General features: G+C 45.1%; 3 protein-coding genes across 3 annotated transcripts; all 3 read right to left on the minus strand.

The window, feature by feature from the left end:
* Positions 1-1,238: 1,238 nt before the first annotated feature.
* LOC128144634 (natriuretic peptides A) lies at positions 1,239-4,485 on the minus strand. Its single transcript, XM_052793773.1, has 3 exons — positions 4,059-4,485; positions 2,190-2,472; positions 1,239-1,935 (listed from the first exon to the last, which is right to left on the minus strand). Exons 1-3 carry the CDS (start codon positions 4,176-4,178, stop codon positions 1,919-1,921), a joined length of 420 nt encoding a protein of 139 aa, XP_052649733.1. The 5' UTR covers positions 4,179-4,485; the 3' UTR covers positions 1,239-1,918.
* A 4,129-nt stretch (positions 4,486-8,614) lies between these two features.
* Positions 8,615-9,607, minus strand: LOC128144588 (natriuretic peptides B-like). Its single transcript, XM_052793570.1, has 3 exons — positions 9,366-9,607; positions 8,937-9,231; positions 8,615-8,761 (listed from the first exon to the last, which is right to left on the minus strand). Exons 1-3 carry the CDS (start codon positions 9,474-9,476, stop codon positions 8,736-8,738), a joined length of 432 nt encoding a protein of 143 aa, XP_052649530.1. The 5' UTR covers positions 9,477-9,607; the 3' UTR covers positions 8,615-8,735.
* A 5,044-nt stretch (positions 9,608-14,651) lies between these two features.
* LOC128144190 (C-type natriuretic peptide 1-like) lies at positions 14,652-16,912 on the minus strand. Its single transcript, XM_052792667.1, has 3 exons — positions 16,778-16,912; positions 15,346-15,663; positions 14,652-14,914 (listed from the first exon to the last, which is right to left on the minus strand). The coding sequence occupies exons 1-2, from the start codon at positions 16,874-16,876 to the stop codon at positions 15,358-15,360; spliced, it is 405 nt and encodes a 134-aa protein (XP_052648627.1). The 5' UTR covers positions 16,877-16,912; the 3' UTR covers positions 14,652-14,914; positions 15,346-15,357.
* Positions 16,913-18,211: the final 1,299 nt, after the last annotated feature.

The following is an 18,211-nucleotide window of genomic DNA, read 5'->3' on the forward strand; positions in this document are numbered from 1 at the left end:
AGACAAAGCCCCGTTGTCCCCACAAAGGCTCCCCAAAGGGTGACTTCACACCACCTTGATTTGTGAAACTGCCTCTGCATAAATGCAGTCACTGTAGCTTTTCACTGCAGGGATGTCTCATGGTATCTGCTGGGAGTCTTGACCTGGCAATCTGTTCTCCTGCTAGGGAAACCTATGGCACTGCTAGGGCACTATGGCACAGAGTATTTTATCTTTGGCTGGTGCTGCTGGAAGGAGAGGCTCTGACATGTGATTTGTATCACACTAGGTGTTGTTTACCATTGGAGTGGAGCAGAATGATTCCCTCAGAGTAGGCTTCTGCTCTTCTTCCCTAGGGAAGAATCACAAGGGCCAGTGTGGCAGGGAGCACGCAGGTGCCTCTCAGAGGCCATGTCAGTAGTACAGGGAGTGACTGGGAGGGCGGCTTGTCAGAAATGCAATGTGTGACATAAGCCCTATTAAAGTGGTACAGCAGCCTTAGCTGTAAACAGGCATGTGCAGGAGTGGTGTGTCATTCAGCACTCAAACTTACAGTTTCACTGTAGCTATGGTTCCTGAGAGCTGTTGTCAGCAAATGTCATGGCTCTGGCACATCTGCCTCCCCGTAGCCTATCTTGACCAAGTATCATTCCTCTCCCTATGCGTATATACATCAGCAAAGTCAGAATTAGACTTCTGCAGTTGAGTCTATCCTGGTGCTGCTATATTCTTAGGCCCTGAACAAGCTTTCTGCGGTGCTCCAGCAATGGCTGCTGGGAACGAGACCCAAAATTAGATGCTCAAAATAACACAGTTTCTAGCAGTATGTGCAATCACAGGACAGTTGCGTTGAACATAGGCTCAATGCCATTGCTGCAGATGACTTGGGAATCCAAGCTATTTGGTCTCTGGGGTGCTAACTGAATGTAGTCTTGGCAATATAACCCTATTTGGGGGAGGAAGAATGTGATTTGGGCCAAATTCAGATCATAGGTGTGAAATCTAGCTACAAAGGCTTAAATGAAACCTTTATCAATAGACTTGCAGTGTTCCCATTAACCTTGTTTAGAACAACTTTATGAGGGGCCATTCCCAGAAAGTGATACATGTACAAGCTGCTTTGTAATTGGAGTGATCCCACCTGCCCTCACATGAGAAATACCATGAGAGCATTCAAGCCCATTGAGGATCCATCAAGAAACACTGGGGATCAGCACCTCAGCCACATGCAGAGTGAGACAAGACACAGTTAATGATGTATCTTTCTGTTGATGCTTGTAACCTTTATTTGGTCAGTGCTAGAAAGCATATACAATGAATTCCCTTTCCTCCCTCTGATTATATTGAAATTTGTGGAGTGTTGTGATTTTTCTTATTTCTTTTCATGTAAATTTTGCTTACATGAGGGATTTGTGGCAGTTCCCTTGACTGAATAATCTATACCAGCAAAAGGACTCTCTTGTTACTGAAACCCTGTCTATAGGAAGACTCATGTTGGTCTTTCAATGTTGAGCAAGCTTTTTTTTCCTGCTAATCTGTTATGATTTCTTAGTGCAGAGGGGAAAATTCTAGTGAAAAAACTCATTTTCATTTCTACCAAGTTCATACTTTCTCCGTCTTGTGTAAGTAATATCCAGCCTTGTGGTACCAGAGTACCAATAAAACATAGGCTTTTGACTTCAGGAAAATACAAGAAATTGTAATGCAACAGACAGGAGAGAGGTCCAACATGGATGTCTAATGTGTTAGTTTTATTTAAAGATGATCTCTTGGTGCTAAAGTAAGAAATGTTCTTTAAAAAACATCAAATAAATAAATAAATAAATAAATAAAAATAGGAATAACTTTCTGTTGAAGAGCTTAGCAAGCATCCGGCTTTCATCTTGGGAGGAATGGGTACTGTAAAGCATTCTTCAGAGTAGGGTATAGGGAGGTTGTCCTAATTCTTCCTGGAACCTGCAAGCCAAACACGAAGTGTTACCAGTATCTGTTCTCTCAGTATACGCCACCATTGTCAGCAGTGCTTTTACCTACTAGATCAATAGACACAGGCTTTCTTTTGAAAAAACAGTACTAGCTTAAATGTTAGGCTAAAATGAATTTCTTAAACCATGTCTTATTAAAGACTTAAATGAGAGCCTCCTTCTCCCTTGTCACATGACACAGATGCAGTCTGTTCTATTCAGCAAAATGGCTTAGGTGGGACTCACCATTGCAACCCATTCCACTCAGGGAGCCGATTCTATCAATTCTTCTGCCGAAGCAGCCAGAATCTCTCATCATCCTGGGCATCTGCAGCCCCCTCAGTCTCTTGAGGAAGGGGTCCCTGTAGGACAGAGGGCTGCTGGGTGCTAGCCTGGGTTCAGCCTTCTGGTCATCACTCTCATCTATGAGTTCTGGTGGGATCTCCTGGGTTTTGGGTTCTTGCAGGTCAGGATTAGACTCCAGGGCTTCAATCATTGCAAACTTATCCTCCAGTCTCTCCAGCAGAGCCTACAACAGAAGGATTAATTTAATGAAATTCCTAGTTTTGTGGTCATTTGCTAGCTCTTCCAGTCATCCAGTTCTGCATTCAGCAATGGTCCCATAGCCAGCCCTAGGGAGACTGTCAGGTTGGATCCCAGGGTTGCTGGTGATACTTGAGCTCTGTCGCCTGCAGTAAATCCCTGTACACATTAATTCCACCTACGGGTAGCTCTAGCTGAGAGCTGAATGAACCTGTTTGCCACCAAAGTGTATCTTACTGGCAAGGTTAGAAGAGCTCTTTGCAGAGAAAAAAAGCAGGGTTGGAGTTGCACGGGGAGATACTACTCAACACACCAGTGGTACACAATCTCAAAGTACCTCTGAATCCATAGTCCCCTCCTGTGTTCTTAGAAGTTGCCTGCAATGCTTCTTGCCAGCAGTTGGCTTTCTCTCTTTTTTTTTTTTTTTTTGCTATCTGCTTGCTTGTCACCCCTTGCTATTTCAATGGACATCACTTGGAGAAGCTCTCAGTGTTTTCACTGATCTCTGCCTCAGGAGTTACATGATTGCTTCTCCTTAAAGTAACATGCATCTCCCTGAAAATACCTGTATGCTAAATCTATGTCTGCTATGTGACTTCTTCCTGAGTACTGTTCTCTCTAATTTTTAAAGCTTTGTGTAACAGGGATCAGATAACCTCCTCAAGGGCAGCTCAACCAATTAGAGGAATCTAGTTGTCCATCTCTAGAAGCAGAGTGGAGAGGAGTGAGCCTTATGGCTTGCTTGACAGTGAATGCATTTGGAAGCCACTCTTCTTGGTTAGCTGCTGGAAACAGCCTAGAGGGATGCGGCAGTTTTAGCTTTGGCTGACGCTGTCCTAATCATCATAGGGAGTTTGTTCTCAGGGTGTGATGCTGTGAGAAGCTGGTCACTGGTACCAGTCCAAGGAAAGGTTTGAGCTTTCAGACTTCATCTTAAGACTGAGTCTTAAGCTTGTACTGTGCTGCAACAGTGGATGTTCTCATTCCTTAAAATATGCACCTGGTAATTTCATAGCTCTAGAAGCTTTTCTGGATGAGTCACAGTAAATGATCATACTATTCCTCTAGCAACTTTTCTAAAATTTTGACTTTGGGTGCTCCATTTTACCTCCTTATCTCCCATCCACATGCAGCCAGTTCTCTTAAATCCACAAAGCTAGAGCTGTATGGCTGTCCACCTTCACTGTTCCTGCCATTTAGTGGGATAAACAGAAGCCTACCTGAAAGTTTTCTGTTTGTTCTTATAGAGCTACTGTGATGATTTTTTTCCCTCTCTGGGACTTTGCTCCCAGGAAGGTGGATCTTTAAGAGAAAAAGAACCGAAAACCCAAAGCAGGCATCCTACATCAGAATTTTGTTTCTCAGTGCTACCCAGTAACTCAAGTGAACCCAGCACTGGAGGATATTGCTCTATAGAGCTTCTTTGAACCCCTGTGAAGAACTGAGACTTTGTCCCCCAGCATGTGATTGCTGATGTGGCTATCCAATCGTGCAAAATATTAGCAAAAACACCACCTCACACTCTGCTAAGTACCCCAAAAGTTTAACCTTGCAAAAGGAGAAAGTCCTCACCTCCATGCTGGCCAGTTCTTTGGCAGGGCTGAGGCTGTAGATAGGGTTGGCTCTGCTGAACTGGAGTTGGATGAGCAGCAGCAAGAGGAAGCCACAGGAAAATGAGCCTTTAGTGTCCATGGCGCTGGGTTCGTTGGGAATAGGGAAGTTCAAGCTGTTTCTTCTGAGATGTCTCTTCAGGTCTCTCTCTTCCTTGTCCTATCCTCTCTCTTCCGAAGCTTGTCTTTTATACTCTTTGGGTGTGATCTCTGCTTCCTAGGTTATCAGTGGATTTATCTGGGGCACATTCCAGTCCCACTGCAGGCATGCAGCTCTGTCAAGGGAAGATTCCCTTTATTAGCTGTCATTAGGCAGCAGCTGCTGTTGCTGAGGAATGTATGTCACAAGTCAGTGATTTCATGTCACTCCCCCTCCTCTTGATACCAGGCGCTGTGATTACATAGTCCAGTTGGAAATTCTTAGCAATTTTCTTTCAAGAGACCCCTATGGTCAGATTTACGGAGATGGGAAACAACCCTGAAACTGCTCTAAACTCCGCTTAGAAGCTTTCCATAGGGAAATTACCTTTTACAGGGAAAACAATAGGCTTTTCAGATGAGTATTTGGTGGAGAGTGAAGGCTGAAGATAAATCTACTTTTAGGACACCTAAAGTATCGTGCACATTTTCCTTCTATATATGGAATATGCACAGCCACTGCATACCATGGAGTGTGCTGAAAATCCCAGGTTTGGGCCACTTCTCCTTTCCCATTGCTGTTGAGGTGATATCACCATTGAGACTTTGTATTTGTATGTTGCCAACAACAGAGGCGCCCCGATCTGCACCTCAATACAGACGGTAACTTCTAGACTGACTCTGCAGGGACAGCGAGTACTTCCAGCGCCCCGCGACAACTGACTTCGACACCATTGAAAAACACTAGTCTTTATTAACAGCTAAATGTTTAAATCAATGGGATTTCTTTAAACATCGATGGTAAGGCTTGACCCTACGTCAATAAAACTTAAAGAAGAGATGGTCAGATTCAGGAATAATCTTCCTGTACCGTCATACAAGAAAGCAACTTGCTCAATGGGAACTTTAGATAGATGGCTTTCGGTGTTATTCAGCAAAGGCATCAGAATCTGGCCCCAAGGAAGAATGAATGAATTTGTGTATATGTGTGTTTTGGGAGGGGTTAAAATGAAATGTTTAGTTTAATATATTAAAAACAAAAAGTATTTATTTGTTTCTTTGAGAGCTGAAGTTTTCAAGATTAGCTAAAAACTGCCTATGCTTAAATGCAAAATTACAAAAATGCAGATTTGATGCAAATTCCTCTTCCAGCATTGTCTTTGTGCTTATAGTGCAATTAAAAATTTATCTTTTTTACAGAACTGCAGGAGGGTTCTAAATTATGAAGCATATTGCTTATTCTGCATTTTCCTAATGTCTCCTGTTATTCTAAATTGAAACAAGAATGAATATATGAGCAAGTTGAATATGTCAGTGTAGTAATAATTTGTTGACTTTAATATGAATATAGATCTTGAAAGAATCTCCTGAGTACAGTTTCTAAATAATAACAGGACGATAAAATATTTCTCACGTCTTAACATGGTGTTTGTGTACAAACATGTGCACACACTGTTCACATGATCAGCTACCAAAATTATACTAGAAAGGACATTCTCAAGGTTGTGAAGTCAAGCTCAAATGCTACTTTTTCCTAATACAGCCTGAAGTCAGCTCAACTCTGCATGTGTTCTGATGAAGCCCTTTATTATAAAAGCACTCTCTATTTTTCCCCAATGCTTGCTTTTTTCAGTACATGGAGGCAGTACTCATTTTTTGTATTATTGTATGTCCCAACACATTCTTATTTTGTGCTATTAAGACAGAACTAAGATCCTGATAGCTTTTTTTTAAATTAACACTCCATGTTGCAGTGTCTGTATAATTCACTAATTAGAAGTATTCCCTTACTGCTGCTTTTGGGTGTGTATGTGTGTGTTTGCGCCAGGGCGTAACTGGGTTTTGGAAATTGAGAAAGTGTGAGAAGATAAACCAGAATTATTCATTAATATTGAGTTTCCAATTTAAGATAACTAGGATCTGTTATTGTTTTATTCTTTCTTTCTTTTCACCCCCCCACCTGCTAAGTATTCTCTAGTGCTATCTCTGTGCAAAAACAGTCTGTCCCTTGATCTGAGTTTTGCCTGAGAGCTCAGCACACCTGTAAAGCAACCCCTGGGGCACAAACCCAGCAGCAAGAAACCAAGGAACACAATATCCATCACAGGTGTGAAATACTTTTCTTTGAGTGACCTGTCCCTGTGAAACAATCTAATATTCCAGGATTGTATTCAATAACCTGGACCCAGAGATACTCCTTTCTTTTACTGGTTTGTTCCTTTTCCATCTTCCGTATTCCACAGCAGATAAATGAGATGTAGGGGCCTGACTTCAGCCTTGACAACACTTTTCTAAGACAGGGAGATTTCTGTGCATTATTTCATGTACTATGTATGGAAGGATGTAGATGGGATAAAATGGCTGACCGTCACAGTAGCTATTGTATTTTCAAAGCCAAATTTTGCCCTCTATTATCCCTCTCAGTCCTGCTGAAGCAAATGGAGTGTAAAATGTCAGAACTCAGTTCACTGTTGTTGAAGCTATAAAGCTCACTTGTTTGTTTGCTTGTGGTATCTCAGTATCCTCACCTTGGCAAGATTAATATGAACTTTAGGCTTTAAAGCCCAGCAATGGATAGTCAAGATTCAGGCAATGTCCATGCCTAGCTGGCTATTTGCCTAGTAAAACCCCTGTTGGGAGTCTTAACAAGGCAGCAAGTTCTTATAAAAAGCATACTGTGACCGGTTTTAGGGTTGGGAAATTGGCATATTTCCCCAGGATCCCAGGGTATGGGATAGAAGTGTGGGATATGAGGCTCCATTAGAAAGCAGCATGGGTTGCTCAGAGCAGAGAGGGAGAGCACCAAGGGTGCTGCCAGCAGCCCTGTGTGTGAAGCCCTGCAAGGAGGAGCATGGTACATGGACAGAGCTCAGCTGAGGGTGACACTGCCCCTTCCCCAGCAGGATGATGAGATGTCCTTGTTTTTCAGCCCTGTAAGGCTAAGGACTGTAAGCCTAGGGGCTGGTGTCATGTGGATTCCTTCTGCTGATAGATCTGTCCTAACCGATGCCCCTACCTGCAGCACTTCCTTTCTTCTAGTGATGTCCATTCTCCTGTTGCCATTTTGCAGCTGAGGAGTGCTAGAGTGTGAGCTGATTGTAAAGTGCCTTTGTAGTCCTGTTCTGAGGAAGAGGCTGGATTTGGATTCCTTTCCTCTCCCAGTGACTAAACCCTTTGACAAGACCAAGCCATACCCCACCCAAGCTCTCTTTCCCTGCCTCACATTTCAGTTAGATTAAGAGGGAAATGAAGAGATGAGGCCATCGGTGCATGAAACGAAAGGGAAATGTAATAATGTCCAGTGCAGGGCATGCAGCACCAAGATCATAGGACAAGCCATACTGCAATTAAGATAGTTAAGTGTTGCCTCACTCTTTCCATGAGGGACGAAACTTATTTTCATCCCAAACGTGGATTGTTTCTCCCGCTGACTGGGATATATTATCTCTGTGATGTGGCTGCCCCTTCATTGCTGGACACTCCAGGCTCAGTGTGGCCCCTGCCTCTCTCAGTTCCTTTAGAACAGGGTGTTTGGCAACGCCTTGAGCCTTTTTGTCTGTTTAGGGCTCCCTGTCCTTCACAGCCTTGTCCTGAGAGGCCGGAGAGGGCTTTGCACAAAACCCGGGCAGAAGAGCAAGGGGGGCTTCGCTGAAGCCGAGTGACACGAGCTTGGGGAAAAGCAGTCGTGTGAGCTGTGCTGGCCCGAGGGAGCCGGGCTTGGCTGCTCTCCGGGACCGGGTAACGGGGAGGCCGAGCGCCGAGCGGGCAGCGCCGAGCCCCGGGCAGGCGGGGGGAGCCCGGCGGGGCCGGCGCTCGGCGTGCGGGGCGACTGGCGTCTGTCCCGGGTCCTGAACGCCTCGCGGCCCTTCGCCCGCAGCAGCAGCCGTTCAGCAGCCGCTGCCAAATGTATTTTTAAAGCAATGTAGCCTTTCTGTCCTTAGCGGCACCCCATGCCGGTCCGCCGTGCCAAACTTGGCACCGATACCAGCGGCTTAGCGCGTGTAGGACACTACCTGGAATTAACCCTAAGGCCAGTGCCCGCCTCCCGGGAGGATTCACAGCTAGCAGCGGTGAAGCCATCGGGAAAGGCATCGCAGCTCACTGCCGCGGTCCCAGAGCTGGCATTGGTGCCTGACAGTCCCTCTTCAGTGCAGCGTGGAGGGTCACTGGACTGATCATTGTCCTGGAAGGATGCGACCACCATCCCTCCTGCTGCTGCGACCCTCCGGCAAAGGCTTGTCCAGACTGGGTGGGATGCTCCGGCCAGGGTCGGGAGCGAGCCCTTAAGGCAGAGGGAGAGGGGCGCTCTGGAGGGGATTTCTCTATCTTCTGACGGTGTTCTACGCCGTGACCGAAAAAACACTCACAAAAGGCGATGCAGGCTTTGTACAAAAGTTTATTGCTCCATCGCCCACCCCCGCGGAGGCCCCGAGGGGGAGCCTGACTGGCTGCTGGGCACCGGCCTGGAGGCTCAGGAAGCGCTTGGGAGCTGGTCCCGGCTTCAGCTTCTCCCTCTCCTCCAGAAACCTGGGAGAGAAGGGCAGAGAGCTGCTGGGGGAGCCGCTCCGAGGCTTTCAGCCGAGGACAGCGACCGCTCTCAGCGGCTGCCCCGGCCGCCTCCGCTTCGGCGGGCAGGGGCGAGCTCCGGGCTCCCCCACTTCCCGGAGCCGCGGGGAGCCGTGGGCTCTAACCCGGCACCTACGGGCTTTGTACTGGTTGCATCCCAGCCCCGTCTGCGCGCCGATCCTCTCCATCCTCGTCCCAAAGCAGCCGGAGAAGTGCCTCCGTCTGTAGGAGGAGAGGAGGCTTCTCCACTGGTTCTGCCCCTCCGCCGGCTGGGGGGGGCTGGGCGCCGGGAGCGGGGCACCCGGCGGGCCGCTCTCCGCCCCCGGGAGGTCCCACTCGGAGCCGCCGTCCTCAGCCCCGGCCATCGGTTCGTCTTCCAGACCCGGTTCCCCTTCCTCCTCCTGGAGCTGCCCCAGCGCCTCCAGGAGGTCCTGGAGAGGGAAGGAGAGGGGAGAAACGACGGCCGCGGCGGGGGGACGGGGAGCCCGGTTCCTGCCCGCTTCGCCCCGACGGGACGGGTGCGGGTGGCCGCCCCGGGAGCCCCGGCCCGCCCCTGACCCGGTACCTGCAGGGACCGCAGCTCCGCACCGTGCTCGCCGCCGGCCGGCTGCGCTCCTGCCCATGGCAGGACCAGCAGCAGCAGCGAGGCCCCACAGCAGAGAGTCGGGAGCTGCATCCTATCCTATCCTATCCTATCCTATCCTATCCTATCCTATCCTATCCTATCCTATCCTATCCTAACCCAGCTGGGCACCGTGTCGCTGCTTTGCCCATGGATGCCTCTCCTTATATCCCTACTCTCTGCCCGGAGGGAGCTCAGCTGCTTCCTGCCAGATCCCCGCAGGAGTCGGAGTGCCGCACTCTGTCCCCCGTCTTTGATAAGGGAACTGGTTACAACTGGCCCCACAGGTGACCCTCCAGGAGAGGGGGGTCTCCTGAGTGCAGCAACTCCTCCAGAGGGAGAGAACTGCCCCAAGTCATCTCCTCCCCTCCTGGCAGCACTCATTTTCCCAGAGATTTCCTCCCCCTCCACCCTCTGCTCTTCATCACTGTTAGGTAGGAGTTGATGCAGTGAAAGGACCTTGCACTTTCTGCCTCTTTGCTCTGCTTCACATCTACAGGCATGCGGGAGCTGTGAGCTGGCCCAAGCAGGGGGTTGAGTTCCCCTCCAAGGGGATGAGCGATGGATCATTTCTCCTCCATGGGGAGGAGAAGTGGGGGGAATCAGAAATTTTCCTCTGTCTGCAGCAGCTCCCAACAGCTTTTTCTTCTCTGTATACATATTTTTGTGCTATGTGAATAGACCATGTCCTGAGATTTGGGTTTAGGAGATTTTCCTTCCTTGCAAGTTCATGTGATGATGGTTCTTGACTTCCTCCGGCATTGCCTGCAAACGCTTCCCTCTATAGCTAAGAGGCACTAATGTTTTAGTGGCCTAAGTCTGCCTTGAGCAATGGTATAGCTGACCACTGCTATAAATACTTGCTGTCTAGCCATGCCTTGGCTACAGCAGTGAATCAGTCACCACCCTCTCCTCATATCCCACCATCTTTCCCATAAATGATGGTGTGTTCTGTCCCCCACAGCTTGGGTTGGAGTGAGAAATTCCTGTGGAAAAAATGTTCTTTCCAGAAAGCCCAGGGGCCTTGCCCAAAGAAAGAGATTTTGTAGATCTTTAGATTTAGGCTCCCCAGATAAAAGTCTCTGAATTACCAATTTGGCGATTGTAACAGGCAGCCTGTTTGTATGAAACTTTCTCTTATTTTGCCTCAGAGCTTTACAGCAGTTTCTTATTAACTTTCAGTAAAACTTTCAGTGTCTATTCTGTGTGAGTGGTGAATTTCAACTATAAATGAGTACAATTTCCACTGCTCCCAGGGTGCAAATCAAGATGACCCTGTTAGATCCTTGCAGAATGAAAGTCAGAACCCATGATATCCAGTGGGTAGAGCAGCAGGCAGGGTAACATTAAAGCAATTACACTAAGTCTCTGCCTTCTGCCCTCCTTGTTTGCTTAGCCAGTACACTCATAAATCTCTCTGATTTCACTTGATACGCAGTGATTTCTGCTTGGGCCCTTATTTCAGAGATTGTCCTAAAGCTCAGCAATGCCAAGGAAAGCCTTTCCTCCGAGTTCAGAGGGTTTTGAACCAAGCTGTTGTAGACTTATTGCTGCTAAGTGCTGTAAGAACAAGCAACAACATACATTATGCTTTTACATGTCCTTCCCCCATTTTCTTGTCCTTCTGTTCCACAAATCTACCTACAGCTGACATAATTTATCTTAGATTGGAAACAAACTATCAATATCAGCTGGTGGGGGACAATGATCTCTGCATCCAGTAGTCTTAACAGTTGGCAAGTGGTTTTGTTTAAGGCATCACAGCAAAGAAGAATCTGGCAGAGAAACGAGGTGCATGTTTTGAAAGTACGGTACATGAATGAAGGAAGCTCGCATCATGAGTGTTATGTTTATACAGAATAAGAGCAGATAGCTAAGGTGAGGATGCGCATCATGGATTTTGTGTGTAGTAAAGACAGACAGGAGTGGAAAGGGATAAAGCAGCGAGAGTGTACGGGATCTGTGTGATGACCAAGTGAAATAAATGCAATTTAGCCCTCTAATAATAAACTAGGCAGACTTGAATCTTGGATGAGACCAAATCTTGACTGCTGCCTAACATCATTTATAAAGAGGTACCCCAAAAGCAGACACATTTCAGAAAGATACCTGTATGTTTCTTTCTGTGTAGGAGTAGTTTTATTGCAGGCTTTTCTCCTCTGCAACTTCTGTAATCCTAGTCTGTAAATTCATGCACTGCTGCTTAGTGGAGATGGAAATGACACAGCTAGAGATGAGCTTCCCCCATCTGACTGGCTTGTTAACTTCAAAGGTTAGCTTTGATTATTTAAATGCTAATAGAACTCAGCAAATTACCTAAAGTACAAACACACCTGGCTTCAGTCCTAGGCATCTAATTATGGAGCCTTTAATGTGAAATAAATTGTTCTTGCTTTCTGAAAAGTGGCTTTTTAAAGTGTTCACACAAAATGCCAGGTGATGGGATGGCACATTACCAGTTCAGCCTCTGTGGAATTGGAGCTCTTATCTGTTTCTTATTCCTCTTCTGTAGGATTTTGTTCACAAGTGTTCACAGTTCAGTCTTTGACCTCCTCTGACCTCTGTTATTTTATCTGCAAATAATTTCAATGACCCACAGTTTATGTTAGTGTAGCTGAGTTTGGAAACAGGCTGAGGATGTTCAGGAAACAAACTCCAGTAACACTTACCCTTCATTGGATTTTCAGTGAAATTTCAAAATCAGGAAGCTTTTATGCCTATGAGAACGTGCCTGTTCCTAGGGTTACTGAGAGCTGGGAGCAAGCTATCAGACCCAGGATTATTAGGAAGGAGGCTGTAACGTTTCCATTAGCACCAACTGTCACAAGATACTAGCTCTTCATTGTTTGACACCATAATGGTCCATCAGCTTCGTGGATTAACCTTTCCACTGTATAGATTGAACCTGGGCCAGCCCCGGGGCTAGCATACCTGAAGAGGGACTCTATTTAAGAAAGCTGGATGCTTCCTGTCAAGTTCCCACAAACAAGCATGTCTGCTTCTTCTTAGTGTAAGCTGTCGTGTATTGGGGGAAAAGAAGTGAAAATCTCTTCCTGACTCTATGAAGGTGTATTAAGTTAGAATAATGAATCAGAAATCTCTCTGCTCACGTTTGTGCAGGGCAGAGGTCTTTGTATGACAGAAGCTACAGCAAGGGAGAGTGTTATCTGTATGGCCCAACAAGACTCCAGACCTCCAGGAGAATTTGCCCACAAATTACTGTGTAGTCTATGGGGCTCCATCTAGAAAAGCTGTTCATACTGATCAGACCACAGTGTTAGTTTTAAGACATGCATAGCCTGTCTATTAATAAGTGAATTATGCTGAAAACTGATTTATTCTTTCATCCTCCATTCCCCACTTTAATTCTTCATCTGACTGGTGAAATTCTTCATTTTCTTGTTGTTTTGCTTAGGAAAGGCAACACAGACTATAATAAATTCATTATATGGACTCTTCTGTTGTTCGAGAGCTTGTACTCAGGGGTGCCTATGTAAGTGATGAGACTATTCCTTGCCAGCCAGTGTCTGTTCAGGGCATTTTCACTGTTGCTGCTGCTTTGTTATCAAAATTAACTTAAACAGAGTAAGTAGCAAACTGTTAACTAGAGAAGCCTTCAGGATATGTTGTTGAATTTTCAGCTCAGGATTTGTGTTGATAGCCTCGTATCTGGTTTGAGGAGAGAAAGATTCTGGAGGATGGAATAGCCATAGACAGGTAGAATTAATGGTAATTTCTAAATGTGCAAGAGATATTGAAAGGGTAGAAGATTGCAAGAAAATAGAGAGAGAAGCTATTGGTAGCTTGTGCAAGGGGAGAGTATCTCCATTAACAAATCGTTCTGTGCTTTCTGGTCTCTGATAGTCAGCTCTTAAGTGTTGAAGCATATGTTCATGAGCTTGTTGTACTGATGTCCTTCCTAGAGCAAGTCTGTGGCATCAGGGTGGAAGCTGTATCTTGAAAATAGCATGAGAGAAGAACAAAGCTTTCTCTAGTTTGGCTCTGGGGTCTTGGATCGCCTTCATTCTATTGGAGTTGTGGTTAGAAGGAGCAGAACCAAATCATAGAGTTTGTTTAAGTGATTGAGGCAGGCCCAGAAACTAGACCTCTATCTGCTCTGTGCAAACAAGCTTTCTTAATGAGAGCTGAACTGCCAGGGATTCAGAGCACATGCAGCTAGAGGGTTGCTTTGCATAGATGTTTGCACTCCATGTTGCAGTTTACATCCAGGGGTCCTGTTAGGAATAGACTTATTACAAGAATATTTTCTTGCAGGAGTATGTGTCTTGTGGGCAAGAAAATGGGAGGAGTACAACTGTGTAGGCCATCTGTCCACTCCAAGCAAAAGGCTGGAAGTGAACAGCTGTGGCTGTGACCGTCAGTGTAGACATTTGTGTTCCATGTGTGAGCGTGGAAATCTTCCTGATTTCCATGAAGTTGCTTGCAGAGTTCAGCTCTCATCAACATCAGGATAGCACAGTCATGATCTTGGCAAACCAGCCTTCATACAGAATTCCTTTGGCTCAGGATGTTTGCCAGGTAGGTGTTCTCCGATTGGTCGTAGTTAGATTCAGTGAATACTTGGTTTGCTTAAAAAATAGAATGGTCAGATAAATTTTTTTTTTTATAATTTTGACTTTACTTTTTTGTTGGAAAAATGCTTTGCAATATCTGGATCTGCCTATGGAAGAGTAGGGTGCCCTTGAACTTTCTTCAAAGAAGGATAGCATTTTTTTTGGACAAGATGAGATATACTAATAAGAAACAAATGTTTTCCTCTGTCAGGGGCAGATCCAAATGCAGCGTAACAGCTTTCTACTCATGTCAGCTAATACAGCTACCCTTTTAGTTCAAATTGTGGTGGTCAAAGACTTGGGGTGTTGTGTCCTGGTTTCTGATGACTCGTTTGTGAAGATGGCTATGTCAGTCTTGTTCCTGTTATATTTATATTTAGATAGTAATATCTTAACTTCAGAAAGGTTCTTTCGGTGAAAAGAAGGGCTTGTTTGATTGTGTGTCCTTTTTATTATTTATTTTAAGAGCAGGTAAAAAGCCCTTTTTACCAGAAAGTAGCCCCTCTGAAATGCTTCTGAATTCTAGTGGATTGTGTCTAACAGCAAACTGGGGCACTGTTTCAGTTTCAGGAATGATACATGAAAGATTCACAGCAAAGACTTGAAGCAAATTCACCAGATTATGGAAAACAATTTATTATTTGTGACATAATGAGACTTGTTTATTTATAGGTGTAGTACACAAACAGTACAAATGTTTTTTGTAATTCTATTTCAGGTAGATGTTCACAAATTATTACTCTGATACAAATAGGCAGTACAGCAATGGTGTTTTCTCTTGGCCGAGTAATTCAGGGGAGAGGTGGGGTGCAATTTGCTCAGTACATCATGAAGTAGATGGATTGGTGGAGCTAATGTGAATAAAGGCTGAATATCTTACTGAGAGGCAACAGGTCCTTTGAAACCTCAAAGTCAGTCCTGTCAAGAAAGCAGAGGAATAAGTAAAAGAAAGAGAAGTCAACAGGATTTCACGCATGGAAATTGACTGATTTCTTACTGTTCTAGGGCCAGGTTCAGCCTCACTGTTCTGCTCATAGTTTCTTTGGATTGACACAAGCATCCCTAGGGAGCTGGTGCAAACCTCTCTGATCTGGCTTCTGTGACAAGATGAAATGCATACAGCTTGGAGAAAGGAGTGAAAGCAGGTAAAGCAGAGATGTGGCATTCACAGATTTTAAGTATACATCTGATGACAGTGAATTCTGAGAGTAAAATTAGTAAACTGTGATAGGAAGGTAAAAGTTACTTTAAGGCACCATTTCCTTAAAGCTGAATTAAATCTGCTCTTCTGCATATTTAAGCAAGTTATACACAAACACACAGACAACCTACCTCTGGCTTTCTCTTACCATAGTAAGCAGTTAGCATCCTAATCCACTCAGCGACCCAATTCTGTCCAGCTTGACACCAAAACAGCCCCTGGAGAGGCCCTTTTTGCTTCTGCCTCGGTATCTTTGGGGTAAACTTAGGAGGTCACTGAAGATCCTCTGGACAGCACTATCACCCATGGACATGCTCTCAGGCTGGTCCATGGTGTTTCGGGTCCACTGAAGTTCAGCATCTTGCTGATCAAAGGCACCTGTTGGGATCATGTCGTCTTGCTCACGGTCCCTCTCTTCTGAGACCAGGGAATGCTCCAGGTCCTCATCTAACAGTTTGGACAGACTCTGAAAAAAGGGAAAGGGAGGTGGTGGAGAGGGAGAAGAGAAGAAAAAGGAGGGGTTCTGGAAACTCTGTCATTATTTTAGTATAAGCCATGCTCAGTGCTAAGTTTGGAGAAACTTATTTTGAACATTTATCAAAAGATGAAAGTACTGAAGTGATTTCTGAAGCTGATGATGGTTATCTTTAGTTTCTTCTGGCTCACCAAGCTGCTCTGAGCTAACACTGTATGCTGTCTCAAAATGCTCTAAGGCTCTATGCTGTTACAGTATTCTATAGTTCTGAGCTGACAAACTGCCAGTTAAGTCTTTCCTGGAGCTGGGTATCTGGGGTATGGGATAAATTGTGAAAGATGTCAGAAGAGGCTTTTTCAAGAGTGAATAAGGAACAGGAAAAAATAGTTGATACCTTGGAATAATAAGAGAAGTGATGCGATGACAGGACACATGCTGAAATTGGTGCTAGAAGGATTATATATTTCTTTACAGATTGGGAGGTTACTTCTTATTTGGGAATACCAGTTCCCTAGTCAGGTAGCTGAAATGTGTTTTGCTAATGACTTGGAATTCCTGCGCACACAAATACACACACGCATATGCGCGCGCACACTTCCTATTTTTCTCATGTTCTGCCTCTGGGACTCGCAAGCAGGGACTGCATTACTGCACTACTGAGTTGAGGGGGAGATCATGCAGGTACAACCCATTAATTCCTTTTTCATCTTAAACCAGGAGCTTCAGGGAGGATCATGCAGGTGACTACTCTAGGGCTCTAGATCAGAGTTGTTACAGAAAAATTCCTTTTACTCCAAAAGTTTATTGCTTCAATCAGTCACAGGATGACCCTAAATCCGCAACCCCCAAATTGACCCCACAGGAAAAAACATTTTCCTTTCATTTGCCTCATGTGATCAGAAATTTAAATCCAGTAATCGATTACTTTAGTTTCCTTCCATTTAATAACTCTGTGTCTGCCCACCTCACGGTTCCTGCTGTCATGATCTCTTTGAGTGTCTCCTACTGCTTTAGCTGGATTGGAAGAAACGGAGCTAATCTGAAGTGTCTAAGTCTTAAAGAAGCATCAGCTTCTTTCAGTTCTATTGAGCAGCCAGTCACTTACCTGTAAGCTGGAAATGGGCCTGGCCCTTGCCTGGTTTTGACTGACAATAAGCAGCAGAAAGAATCCAGGGCAAAAAAGAAGTTTCAGGTTCATCGTCATGTTTTGGTGTCTCTGATTCCTCCTCCCCTTGAGTCTCTCCAGTTCAGTGTTGCTCTGTGTCTCCAGCTACCAGCCTTTATATCTTTCTCCAACCCCTCCCAAGTCTACCTTTTGAGTTCCTGCCAGTGCAAGGATTGGTTTGAGGTTCTAATCTGTTTTCATCCTCCCAGGAGGAGGAGGGAGGAAATAGTTCTCTTTTCTGATGGTGAATAAAAGGAGCATTTTACACTTAGGCAATGCAGCATCATTCTGTTGCTGTGAATCTGAAGGTCTCTGCAGCCTGCTGTTGTGGTGCCACTTACGTATGTCAGTTTGCTTAGCTCAGTGTTCCTTGGGTTGACTGCTAAACCTTTCCTTTCCCTTCAGAGAAAAGTAATTGTGAGAGAAGTATAAAGTGAGACAAGAAGCAAATTGTATCCTCTACACATTCATCTGGCTCCTTTGTCACCGTGAAGTACTAAATCAGAGGGGCGGGGGTCTCATAAAACAAGCTATGTAAGAACTAAGTGTTATTACCTAACATAATAATATGGCATTAGTGACCTATGAGACAAAAGAGTGTGATTTGGAGAAGAAGGGAAATCCAAGTCCTGAAAATATGACAAGTTGCGTTAGTTACCGGCCTGAGTGACTGGGAGTGTGACTGAAACCAGGCTGATATGCACAGAAAGCTTCTACATGGCTTGAGGAAGAAGTTCCTCTTTTCCCCCAGATCCAGCTTAAATTTCCTCTATGTGTTCATTCTCAGTTTATTGTGCACAATTTGTATTAAATCTGAAATTAGTCTGAAAGGAAGCACAGCTCCAACATCTTTCTTACCACATGTACAGTTACAGGGACATTAAAAAACTGCAGGATTGGAATGTGTGTTTGGTGGGTTTTTTGGTTGTGGATTTTTGTGTGTGGCAGGGTTTTTTGGTGTTTTTTTGGTGTGGTTTTTTTTTAATTAATTGAAGCACCAGTTTCAAACAAAATGAATTCTGTGAAATGTTAGGGGGAGCAGAAGAAACTGAATCAGTTCTTAGCCAGGGTCTTGAGGGTATTTAAATCACTGCTGTTGGCCAGACCTCCCTCTACTGTAAAAGCACCTGGGAGATGTGTGGGTGCCCTGATGAAGATGTATATAGATAACTGATTCTCCAAAACCCCCATCTGTTCTAATGAGTTTTTTACTAGGTTCCATACCAAGAAGTGACCCTTTTTCTGTTTTGGGGGCAGTGGGGAAGAGCTGCAATAAAGTCTGTTAAGCTGCATATTTTGTGGGGGCTTGAAATTTGGCCCCACTGAAAAATGGAAATGTTCTTGAGTATGCAATAATACATCTTGATCCTTCGC

This window comes from Harpia harpyja, chromosome 7, assembly GCF_026419915.1.
Source record: "Harpia harpyja isolate bHarHar1 chromosome 7, bHarHar1 primary haplotype, whole genome shotgun sequence".
NCBI classification, from domain to species: Eukaryota; Metazoa; Chordata; class Aves; order Accipitriformes; family Accipitridae; genus Harpia; species Harpia harpyja.

What these genes read in the sequence shown, in the direction of transcription:
- LOC128144588 (XM_052793570.1), bottom strand. Translation starts at nt 9,476, where the DNA reads ATGCAGCTCCCGACTCTCTGCTGTGGGGCCTCGCTGCTGCTGCTGGTC. An exon ending in CGGAGCTGCGGTCCCTGCAG is followed by an intron (nt 9,232 to 9,365) that starts GTACCGGGTCAG and finishes TTCCCTCTCCAG; the next exon opens with GACCTCCTGGAGGCGCTGGG. An exon ending in ATGCAACCAGTACAAAGCCC is followed by an intron (nt 8,762 to 8,936) that starts GTAGGTGCCGGG and finishes CTTCTCTCCCAG; the next exon opens with GTTTCTGGAGGAGAGGGAGA.
- LOC128144190 (XM_052792667.1), bottom strand. Translation starts at nt 16,876, where the DNA reads ATGACGATGAACCTGAAACTTCTTTTTTGCCCTGGATTCTTTCTGCTG. An exon ending in GGCCCATTTCCAGCTTACAG is followed by an intron (nt 15,664 to 16,777) that starts GTAAGTGACTGG and finishes CCCTTTTTTCAG; the next exon opens with AGTCTGTCCAAACTGTTAGA.
- LOC128144634 (XM_052793773.1), bottom strand. Translation starts at nt 4,178, where the DNA reads ATGGACACTAAAGGCTCATTTTCCTGTGGCTTCCTCTTGCTGCTGCTC. An exon ending in AAGAACTGGCCAGCATGGAG is followed by an intron (nt 2,473 to 4,058) that starts GTGAGGACTTTC and finishes CTTCTGTTGTAG; the next exon opens with GCTCTGCTGGAGAGACTGGA.